This window comes from Parasteatoda tepidariorum, chromosome 5, assembly GCF_043381705.1.
Source record: "Parasteatoda tepidariorum isolate YZ-2023 chromosome 5, CAS_Ptep_4.0, whole genome shotgun sequence".
Taxonomy (NCBI): Eukaryota; Metazoa; Arthropoda; class Arachnida; order Araneae; family Theridiidae; genus Parasteatoda; species Parasteatoda tepidariorum.
Window position 1 is genome coordinate 16,479,310 of NC_092208.1, and position 11,273 is coordinate 16,490,582.

The window sequence follows — 11,273 nt, forward strand, 5'->3', positions numbered from 1 at the left end:
AGTTTATCAATATATAATGAAATATTTCATTCAGAAGAAAATGAATCAAAATATCTTTCTGCTTAGGGGGCAGTCACTAATATTTTCTTTTCATTAAACACATTTGCTAAAAATAAATAGGATGCGTCTTCTTTGCCAAATTAATTTGAAATTTGTTTAGAATACTAAATTACCACGATATTATGCATAGTGAGCAGTGGCTTTGTGGTTGAGGCACTGAACTGACAATGAAGTTGGTTGAAGCCAGCCCAGCTTTCGATCAACGGGTACTAGTTAACCTGGGAAATGAAGGCGGCTCGTACACAATTTTGACCACATTGCAACAATCACGTAAAAATTGTGGAGCCTTTATCCTCCTGGCCAACAACAGGATGCAGGGGGAATGTTCTACTTTTTTACTATATAAATATGCAAAATAAATCAATAATCGACATTAAACTCGAAGTATTAATTATTAGGAAATTACATTATTATTAACAGAAAGCCAATCAGTTAAAATAAAATTTGACCACTTTAGGTAATAACTTTATTTTATTTAAATAGGATTTTAAGAAAGCAAAAAGGAAAAAAATTGTATCCAATTTTATGATAGTAAAAAAGTAAAAGATTAAAGTAATTAAATACAAGAAAACGAAAAATAATGGTGATAAAAAATTTATTTACAGAGAATGATTTATGACAGACATTATTCAGAACTTTTTACTGTAAATGAAGAATTAGTTTTCATCAAGTCATTAAATTGCTTTTTCAGTGCGTCCTTAGATAAATTGCAACTGTCACCTACAGTAGCCTTGTACTCAGATATCACCTGTTAAAAAAAAAAGATAAAATTAAAGACAAAAGAAAGATTCAGAAAAAATGTGTAAAAAAATCTAAAATTTAAAAAAAAAAAAAGAAAAAAAGGCATGATTGATTTTTGCATTTGTCAATCTCTATTTGCCAAATTTTAAGAGCAATAAAAATTAATAATAAAAAAAAAGTTTTGAAAATTTTCCTCTTTATTACTTAGGCTTCACTTTAGAAACACTTATTATTTTAGCTCACTAGGAACTATAATTGAATTAATTATAACAGTGTAATAAAATTATAATAGCGTATCAGTATGTATAATACCTGCTTACAAAATATCAACTGGGGTGAAAGTTGCTATAAGCGGTGACTAAAATTTACAAAATAAAATAAATTAAATGTAGATCTTTTTACTTAATAAAAACCAAAATCTGATTTAATTCCCCTGGTTATACACACAGTGCACAGAATGGTAACTCAGGTAGCTAAAAGGCTATATGATACGAGACAACCTAGTTGAAAGCAACTAGCGGTTTCGGTGAAGTTGAAACATGTCATATGATGGTTGCCCGGATGCTTTCAACTAGCAACTGAAGTTAAAACCTTTCAACTTTAGTGGAACAACCAGATTAGTTGAAACGTGTCATATAGTAGTTTCCAAATACTTTCAACCTTAACTAGCAACCACTTAGTAAACAAAATACACGTGCTAATTCTGACGCATCCTGAATTTTTATCCTTTAAATTTAAACTTCGTTTAATTTTTTTTAACTATGACTATTTTAAATGGAATTCTAGTATATGTAATTTTTTTTTTGTTGAAATTTTTCAAACATATCCTTGTCTTTGGGACATAAATAACAAAGATTATGCTAATATACTAATTCCCTAACAACTAATTTCCTCTGTGGAGATATTAAAAGTTACAAATTATTATTGAATTTTAAAAGTGAATGAAAAAAAAAACTAGAATTTTACTAATTACAAATGTTTAAATATTTGAAAATTCAAAATTATATAGCTTGAACGCTAAGCTTTTTAAACTCATTTTGACAGATTTTGATAGATATTTCTTTGACAGATATTTCCGAGTACTAATGAAATTTTGAAAGCAAACGAAAGAAATTATTTTGCTTTTCAATCACCTTTTTTCTGTTCTAGTTCTTCTTTCAGAGCCTCAGATATCAGCTCAACGCCTACTTGAAGTACATCGTCANTTTTTTTTTTTTTGAAATTTTTCAAACATATCCTTGTCTTTGGGACATAAATAACAAAGATTATGCGAATATACTAATTCCCTAACAACTAATTTCCTCTGTGGAGATATTAATTAAAAGTTAAATTATTGAATTTTAAAAGTGAATGAAAAAAAACTAGAATTTTACTAATTACAAATGTTTAAATATTTGAAAATTCAAAATTATATAGCTCGAACGCTAAGCTTTTTAAACTCATTCTGACAGATTTTGATAGATATTTCTTTGACAGATATTTCCGAGTACTAATGAAATTTTGAAAGCAAATGAAAGAAATCATTTTGCTTTTCAATCACCTTTTTTCTGTTCTAGTTCTTCTTTCAGAACCTCAGACATCAGCTCAACGCCTACTTCAAGTACATCGTCAATAATCACTTTTATGATAATTAAAAAGAGCTTTTAGCAATAAACTTGTTGTAACGTGTGACCACAAACGAGAAGCCAAAAACCGGTTTCTTAACTAGTTGCCTCCACTTGGTTGCCTAGTGTCATCAGCACTTAAGGAATACAGATTTCTTCAAAGGCAAGTTAAAAACAATTTTATAATTATTCATCACTATTTAACTTTCTTTGTTTAGATTTCAGAATAATTTACTGGAATCGAACAGAAGCTGAAAACTTTCATCCCTCCTCAATAAATCTTTTAAGTGTCACGAATTTTCTGCAAACTTGAGGTGTTTCTTAATTCACAGATACACAGGGTTTCAACTAAAATCAAACAGATCTCTAAGGCAGCACAGAGGATGCGAGAGTTCAAAGAGATAATTTACTGATATTTGTTTGCAATAATGAATTGATACTCTTACCTGCTTTCTGAGCTTTTTCTTTGCTATTCCCCCTGGAAAGCTTTCCAAGACTTTTTCACAAGCTTTGCTCAAGTCAAAATTTTTATTCTTGGGTGTACCTAGAAAACAATTACGAGATTTCGATTAGTATGCATAAAAAAAAAAAAAACATTTTCATCCCCAGTCCTCCCTTTATGTTTTTTTAAACTCATTCTTAATTTTGGCTGCTATGCTTAAATACAGTGAAACGTTGGTTAAACAAACACCCTTGGGAACGAAAAAATTGGTAGTATTTGAGAGGTATGTCATAGAAAGCCCAGAAAATTTTGTGCCACAGTGGTGGGTGGGACAGAGGGACTGCAGGGTTACATAATGTACTGCCCGGAATAAAAGATGCCGCTGTCTGAAATATTTCACATGAGCAGTATCATCTTCTGTCCTTTATTTACAACTGAGTGCATCGCCAAATCATTCAACAACAAAAATAAGTACCTTTTAAAACAACAAAAATAAGTACCTTTTAAGTACTAAAAAAATTGTTACAAGCAAAAATATCATAATTAGGGAGGGTTGGAAAGTCTCTGACAATTGACAGTTTTGTCTTGTTTTAACCGTCATGTCAAAAAAAAAAAAAACTTTTGGCAATGGTCAAAAATTATGAAATTTTGAATCAGGTAAAATTAATGGCGTTTTCATACGCTATGGACCGACAACGCCGATATAGATTGGGGTTGAATTAATTGTGAAAACGCCGAATAGAACAAAGTAAACTGTATCTTTTAGCATAATTCGAAGGGAGAATCAATACAATAAAGGAAAAACCTCATTTTGAAAAAGGGTAAATTAAGCACTTTTAAAAAAAGGCTCTGTACAAAGATAAAGGTAAAAGGAGAATGATTGATTCTTTAGTAGTAAAAGAGCGTTACAATATTTTCAGTGGCAGAAAAGCCAAAATATTAACAAAAAATTTTTTCTAAGAATTTAAAGCATAAATAATTTTTTTCTTGGTACCTGGGCAAAAAGAGAGAGAAAATAGTGTCTCAGGGCATAAATGACTGTCTGTGCCCAGGTACGGGAATTGTTCGCTTTGTGGAGAAAGCACAAAAGTACTCAATTTTAGGGAATTTTTTAAGATGTACAAAAAACCAGGAGAATTTTTCTTAAACCAGTAGACCAGGCAGCAATGAGCTCAAATTTATTGCAAATCAATCACATGAGAGAGCATTTAAGCAGGGGGTGCAAAATGTGTTCAATCGTGCAAAGGAGGTTTGGAGAGGGAGAAGCTTGGTAGCTTAGGAAAATAATTGCCAAATTCTTAATCACTATAAAATTTTAATAGTAAGAAAAAAACGGTTGCTTCATAAAATAAGACATAAGAGAAATGGAAAGAGTCAACATTTAAATATTAAAATATATATTCTTAAAATTTATTTTAACATATCTTTTAATTTCTCATACAATATCAACTAATCGCCTAGAAAGAAACAGAATATACAATAATGTGAAATATAAAATGAATAATTAATACGCCAATTTTGATTATCTATTAGTTTAATTTCCTATTTCAATTTTCACTGTTAAAGAAAAAAAATTTAATATACTAACTTTACCTTCTAAAAATATTCTGAAAAAATTACAGTAACTAAAAAAAAAAAGCAGAAGAAATTTGAAAGAAAAAACTGCATTCTGTAGAGGTCTGAACTTCAGAACCTCTGCATTTAAAGTCATTCAAGTTTAAGATATAAATTAAGGCATTAACACACAAATTTAAATGATCAAAAAATACTGAATTGTATTTTGGTGATATTTAAAATTTAATCAACATAATAGTAAAATGAATGACAACTTGAAAAGGAATTTGAAGGAGTTAAATAAAATTAGAAAGTCTTAAAATGTAAGGATTTTCAGGAACCTCAGAAAACACTTTAAATTCAAGACATTATTACAGTAGCAGAAAATACTCATGTATGAAATTATCTGAATAAAGAGTTCCTTTATAGAATTGTAGTATGGTTATTTTAGTGAAATAAAAAAACTTAGAACATTAGTTACAATCGACAATTACAGCATCTGTTAAATTTTTTTTACTTTCAATCCCATCTTATTGGAAATTCTCTCCTGAGACCGAGAACCTGATTTTTTTTCTTTTTGATTGCCAAATGTTCATTTATTTAGCTATGAAACATTTAAATTGCCCAAAAAGGCCTCTGTTAGTGATGCAATTAAAAATGATCACTGATTGGTCTCACTGCTCCAGATGATCCTCGTCCACCTTGTCTCTTTTGAGGACAGTCCCTGGATAGATGGCCCTCCTCATTGCAGGTAACTGATCATCTGAAATAGTAACTATGATCATCTAATGGTAACTATGATCAATGGTAATAATGGTAACTATGATCATCTAAAATAGTTAGATTTAATTAGGAAAATTCAAATGAAAACAAGAACATATTGACTTCCATAGCACAGTGATTGTAAATGAGCGGCAGGTGGACACAGTTTGAGACCAATAAAGTGACTTCCCGTTTCAGATGAAAATGAAAGTTTTTGCATACAAATTAATTAATAAATAACATTTTTTGGAAAGTAATTCAATTAATCCAAGGAGTTGAGAGGGATTTTTAATGCATTAAGATTTGAAATAAAATAGACTGTAATTGTCCATTATTTATAATTGATTCTAATACAAAAGTTATAAAAGAAATACTTCAAATTAAATACCATTTTCTCTGTTTGTATCTTTTCCATTTTCCTTAGTCTGATGACTTTCGTCATCAAATTTAAAACTTTTTCTAGAACTATTATTAGGACAGTTTCTAGATTGATGGCCTTCTTCATTGCACTTAAAACAAGCTCCAGATGAAGCCCTGCCACCTTGTTTCTTTTGTGGGCAGTTTCTGGATTGATGGCCTTCTTCATTGCAGTTAAAACAAGCTCCAGATGATGCTCTGCCACCTTGTCTCTTCTGAGGACAGTCTCTGGATAAATGGCCTTCTTCATTGCAATTATAGCAGGCTCCAGATGGTGCTCTGCCACCCTGTCTCTTCTGAGGACAGTCTCTGGATAGATGGCCTTCTTCATTGCAGTTATAGCAGGCTCCAGATGATGCTCTGCCACCCTGTCTCTTCTGAGGACAGTCTCTGGATAGATGGCCTTCTTCATTGCAGTTATAGCAGGCTCCAGATGATGCTCTACCACCTTGTCTCTTTTGAGGACAGTCTCTGGATAGATGGCCCTCTTCATTGCAGTTATAGCAGGCTCCAGATGGCGCTCGTCCACCTTGCCTCTTTTGAGGACAGTCTCTGGATAAATGGCCTTCTTCATTGCAGTTATAGCAGGCTCCAGATGGTGCTCGTCCACCTTGCCTCTTTTGTGGACAATCCCTGGATAAATGGCCTTCCTCATTGCAGTTATAGCAGGCTCCAGATGATCCTCGTCCACCTTGTCTCTTTTGAGGACAGTCCCTGGATAGATGGCCCTCCTCATTGCAGTTATAGCAGGCTCCAGATGATGCTCGCCCACCTTGTCTTTTTTGCGGACAGTCCCTGGATTGGTGACCTTCCTCATTGCAGTTGTAGCAGGCTCCAGACGATGCTCGTCCACCTTGTCTCTTTTGTGGACAGTTTCTGGATTGATGGCCTTCTTCATTACAATTGAAACAGGCTCCAGATCCCCTGCTATCTTGTTTCTTTTTAGGGCAATTCCTTGATTGATGACCTTCTTCATTACAGTTAAAACAAGCTCCAGAGCCCCCTCCCCCACTTTCAGTACATTCTCTTGATAAGTGACCTTCTTGCCCACATTTAAAACAGCTTTTTCCTCCACTACCTTGATTACCACTAGTCTCACCGGGACAATCTCTGGCCATGTGACCACTTTCATTGCACTTGTGACATTTTCCTTTTCCACCTTTAAGGTTATCTTGAGACAAACTGTCCTTAGCATCAGTTTCTTCCTCTTCCATGTCCTCACTATCACTTTCTTCATCCATTTCATCATCTTCTTCATTTTCTTTGTCATCATTCCCATTTTCTTCTACTTTTTCACTACCATTCTCATTTTCTTCCATATCTTCACTATCACTCTCACTTTCTTCATCATCATCACTTTCTAAAGATAAAAAAAATAAAATTATAATCGATTCAAATCACATTAAAACAATAGAATATTTATTAGGTCTATAATAACAATAGCGTGACATTTTCTTTCAATTCTTTTATTCCAAACCCATGAAATTAAAAATCACACAATAGATTGAAATTCTGATTTGATAAAATTGTTTTCCTTTTTCAGCTTTAAACAGTAGTACTTGTGGTAACAGTCATTTCTTTTCCTCCTACTGACTTTGCACCATTTTACATTGATCTTATCAAAATAATGAAAAATTCTGAAATGCATTCAAACTGTAAAACAAAACTGAGCCTGAATTAAAATATTACTTTTACACAAATTCAATTCTGTGCACTTTGTTCAAAGCAGTCACTTATATTGCACAGACATTTTCAGCAAAAATTAAAGAAGATACAATTAAGGATAAACTATACAAACTCAACTGGAAAATTGCTAGCCTGGGAAAAAGAAGAGTATTAAAGGTTATTCAATACACTCAGTAAGAAAAAAAGAAAAATTAGCAGGAGATATGTGACCAATAGCACAAGAGTTGACAGGTCTAAAACATGGAGAAAAATATAACAATTTCAAATATAAGACTACCTTGATCAGGACACTTCTTCTTATTAGAACTCTTATCTTTAACAAGAGGTTCTTCTGCAGGACGTTTTCCTTGAGCTTTATTTCCATTAGTTATTTCAGACTTATCAGCTGTTTCAGTCTAAAAAAGAGAAGATATAAACAACATTGATAAACAGATATCAGAATTAAATATTAGATATTAAATAAATGATCAGATATTAGAATTAAAAATAGAATACACCTTAATAATTTACAATAATACTAATATTGTTAGCATGATTAGCCATTTTATATACTAATTTGGGTACGTAAATGAGAGTTAACTACTTTAAGAATGTGTTATAATTCTATTTTATGATGTGTAGCCACAGATGGCTCTTTTGACATTCACTAAGCTATATATTCAGTTTATTTAAAACCATTAAAATTATGAAATCTGAGATAAGGATACTATTTTGACGAAAATGAAATTAGCAGTCTTAAATACAATTTGTAAATAAGAGTAATAACTGAAAATATAAATTAAGTCAAATTTAGTTTTATGTATTACTTGCACTTTAGTTATTATTTTCCTTTTTAATTTCACTGAGTGGAAATTTGTTAGACATCATTTGAACATTTTTTTTTTAAAAACTCGCATTAGTATAAGAGTCATTTATTAGAGTAATAATGAGCAAATTATTGAATGAAATCAAGAAAGAAAAAAAGAAACAAAATGTTCACTTACTTGATTACTTTGATCAAATATACCCCAGGCTTCAGAAATCAGTTTCTGATTTTTCACCTTTAAACTATTTTCAACAAATTTCTGGAATAAAACTAAATATTAGTCATTCATAAATATGAATATACACATCAACATTGACACCAAATTACGCAAAAAAGTTATATCATTTTAGGGACAAGAGAAAACTGCGAAAACAAATGCAAAACAACATTTATAAGGCTATAAAGAATTTTTTCCCTCACAATTATGAAAACATTTTGATGCTTGTTTCCAAGCACTACCACCTTAAAGAGACACTATACTAAAAGAAAAACTTTTCCAGACAAATTCTGATTCATCTCCATTGGTATTTTAAAATTTAATGTATAAAAAGCGAGTTCAAATAAATTTAAAGTAAACCTTGAAGTTTCACATGCATATTATCTTTCTTTAAATATCTAAATACAATCAAATTATGACAGAATTACTTTACTACACAAACATAATTAGTTTTTAAAAAAAACTTATAGCAAAGTTGGAGTTGAAAGTTCTGGTAAAAAGTGGAGGGGAAAAAACATGTAAAAATAGAAAGAAATTAAGTTGGTTCAATCAGTAATGACTTAACTTCAAACTTTTTATAAGCTAAACAAGTAATGAAATCTTCAAGAAATTTCATTTCAAGACTTCTAATATACTAGAAAAAGAAATGAACTGAAACTATTATTGAATAAATATTTTTCTTTTTGTATGTACATAGAGGATGAATAAAACTCATTTTTGAGCATAAAAGTGACATTAAATGAAAGAAAAGAAGAAAGAAAAAAAAAAGATTTTAAGTTTGTGAAATCTACAGCAATAACTGATAAAGAAAATTGATGATTAGACCATGTGCATTTATGGAAAAAAAAAATCACAAATTGAATGTGTTAAAATTGGATTTTAAAAAATTATGCGAAAATCATCAGCAATAAGAAAAAAAAAAAGGAAATATCAGGACTTAAAACACAATGACGATATGAGTAGCAATAACTCAGGGGAACGCTATAACCACGCAATAAAATATTAATAAATTCAAAATAAATCTAGCATGCCATCAATCATAATAGAACTTTAAAAACCACAAGAAAATCATTGCTTGATTTAAAAAAGAAAAGATCATAACACAGATTTACAAAGGTATCGAGTACATCGAAATTTCATAAGATAATCATAAAATTCAATCACAATCGTAATATAAAAAAATTCTGTCTAATTGTAGTGAGGAAAAAAAAGGGCAAAAATTAAAGCAGTGTTGTTAAAGGTGCTATAAATGTCTTGTTAACAAGGTTATTTTAGATTAGCAGAACGCCAAGAAAATTTTGTCAGAATATAAATTATCACCTAGGTCCGCAAATTAATATTTTAAATCGGCCACTTCACAATGACATTTAAATGATAAACCATATATTTGCCTCTGTCATTCATTAACTTTAGCCGCAGTTATTATTGAATCATTATATCTCTCTCCTTTCCTCCACTCTTTTTATTGTGCTGGTAAAGTGCAGAATAAACGTCGCACCATTTTTTTTTTTGCTCACTTCACATAATTAAAATCGAAGCTTAGAGGAACTCTGAGAAAATTTTACTGGAATATGAACTATCGATAAAAGCCCTGAATCAAAGACTTGAGATTCACTGATAAGCAGAAGAATCACGTGCCTACTCTTAGTTTTGAAATCCAATCCTTCAAAAGAATGGGCATTGGAATGCTATAGCACATTCCCTCACCAAGCTCTTTATATAAAAACAAATGGTATTATTTAATTAAAAGTTAAATAAATAAACAATAAGTACCTGGAATTTTGACTGCTTTCTGGGAATGTTAGGAAATTCTATGACTTTTTGTAACAATTCTGACAAGGGTCCAGATAAATCCTTTGTTGCTATTGTGTTCTTTATGTACTAAAACAAGATTGATAATTAGTTTTTCATTGCATATTTTTAAATAAAATCTTTAAACAAGCAATGAATTTTTTTTCAATTCTACAACTGGTTGGCCACTTTTTGGACAATACTTAACTTCTTGAGATTATAAATTAGCACAATTATTTATTACTGATCCTCATTTTCAAAGTTTAACGTTAATTTACAAAACAAAGAAAGATACATTAAATAAAAATTATCATTAACTATTACAAGCTTAATATAAACATGATTTTCAAAAATAAAATATAAGTCTTAATGCTTTTTCATTGTAGCTGTAGTTCATTTACGCCACACTAAATCTGCACAACAAACTTTTTGTTGGAAACATCACTGAGGATGATCCAAAGACAAACCATCACAATTTTGATCCTCTGCAGAGGGAATGGCACCCCCGCTTCAGTAGTGTTGAGGATTAATGATAACAGATGGCGCTGAGCGCAAACAATTTTCTTATTATTTTTTTCTTCACTTCTTAAGTTTCAGTTTGGATTTAACCACTGAACCACAATGAAATAAAATCCTTTTTGTTATTACAATTTGTGTAATTATTGTCGAATTATGGTGGAATTCGAATCATGGTGCTACACCGGCCGAAAATAGGCCACCTGCATGAAATGTAAGCTAACATTTGTTTTGTTTGGTCTCCCTTAAGTCGGTAATTTATTTTGATATTGCATTGATTGTATTGTATTTATTATAGTAACGTGCGAGCTGTTTATAATGGATGATTTTGAAAAATTAAAGTCCAAAAGAGCAGTAATCAGACAGCTGATTACAAAATTAATAAATAAAATTGATAAATCGTTATTAGAAACACTTCCTGATTATCCTGATTTGTATGATTATCTAAATCAGTTAAATGAAAAAAACGAAACTTTAAAGGCTCTTGATTTAAAAATTGAAAATTATTTTGATAAGAGCGAGGAATTAGAGAGTGAAATCATACAAAGTCAAGAGTATCAAGATCGAGTAGTGGCTTATAAAGGCAAAATTGAAAGATATTTACTGAAATGCCAGACTACAAGACAGGAAGTAACGATTAATAGTGGTAACAATAATTTACAAGAAAATATAACTTAT

The 11,273-nt window shown here is 30.8% G+C and overlaps 1 protein-coding gene across 3 annotated transcripts in view; it reads right to left on the reverse strand.

Annotated features, from left to right (window-relative positions):
- Positions 1-638: 638 nt before the first annotated feature.
- LOC107456959 (uncharacterized) overlaps positions 639-11,273 on the reverse strand; it is a 20,928-nt gene continuing 10,293 nt past the window's right edge. For all 3 annotated transcript variants that reach the window (XM_043044819.2, XM_043044818.1, XM_043044820.2), the window contains 6 exons: positions 10,062-10,169; positions 8,250-8,330; positions 7,544-7,661; positions 5,552-6,940; positions 2,852-2,949; positions 639-808 (listed from right to left, as the gene is read on the reverse strand). In XM_043044819.2, the coding sequence (XP_042900753.1) occupies positions 686-808; positions 2,852-2,949; positions 5,552-6,940; positions 7,544-7,661; positions 8,250-8,330; positions 10,062-10,169 (1,917 nt within the window). In that variant the 3' untranslated portion in view covers positions 639-685. The remainder of the gene's footprint in view (positions 809-2,851; positions 2,950-5,551; positions 6,941-7,543; positions 7,662-8,249; positions 8,331-10,061; positions 10,170-11,273) is intronic.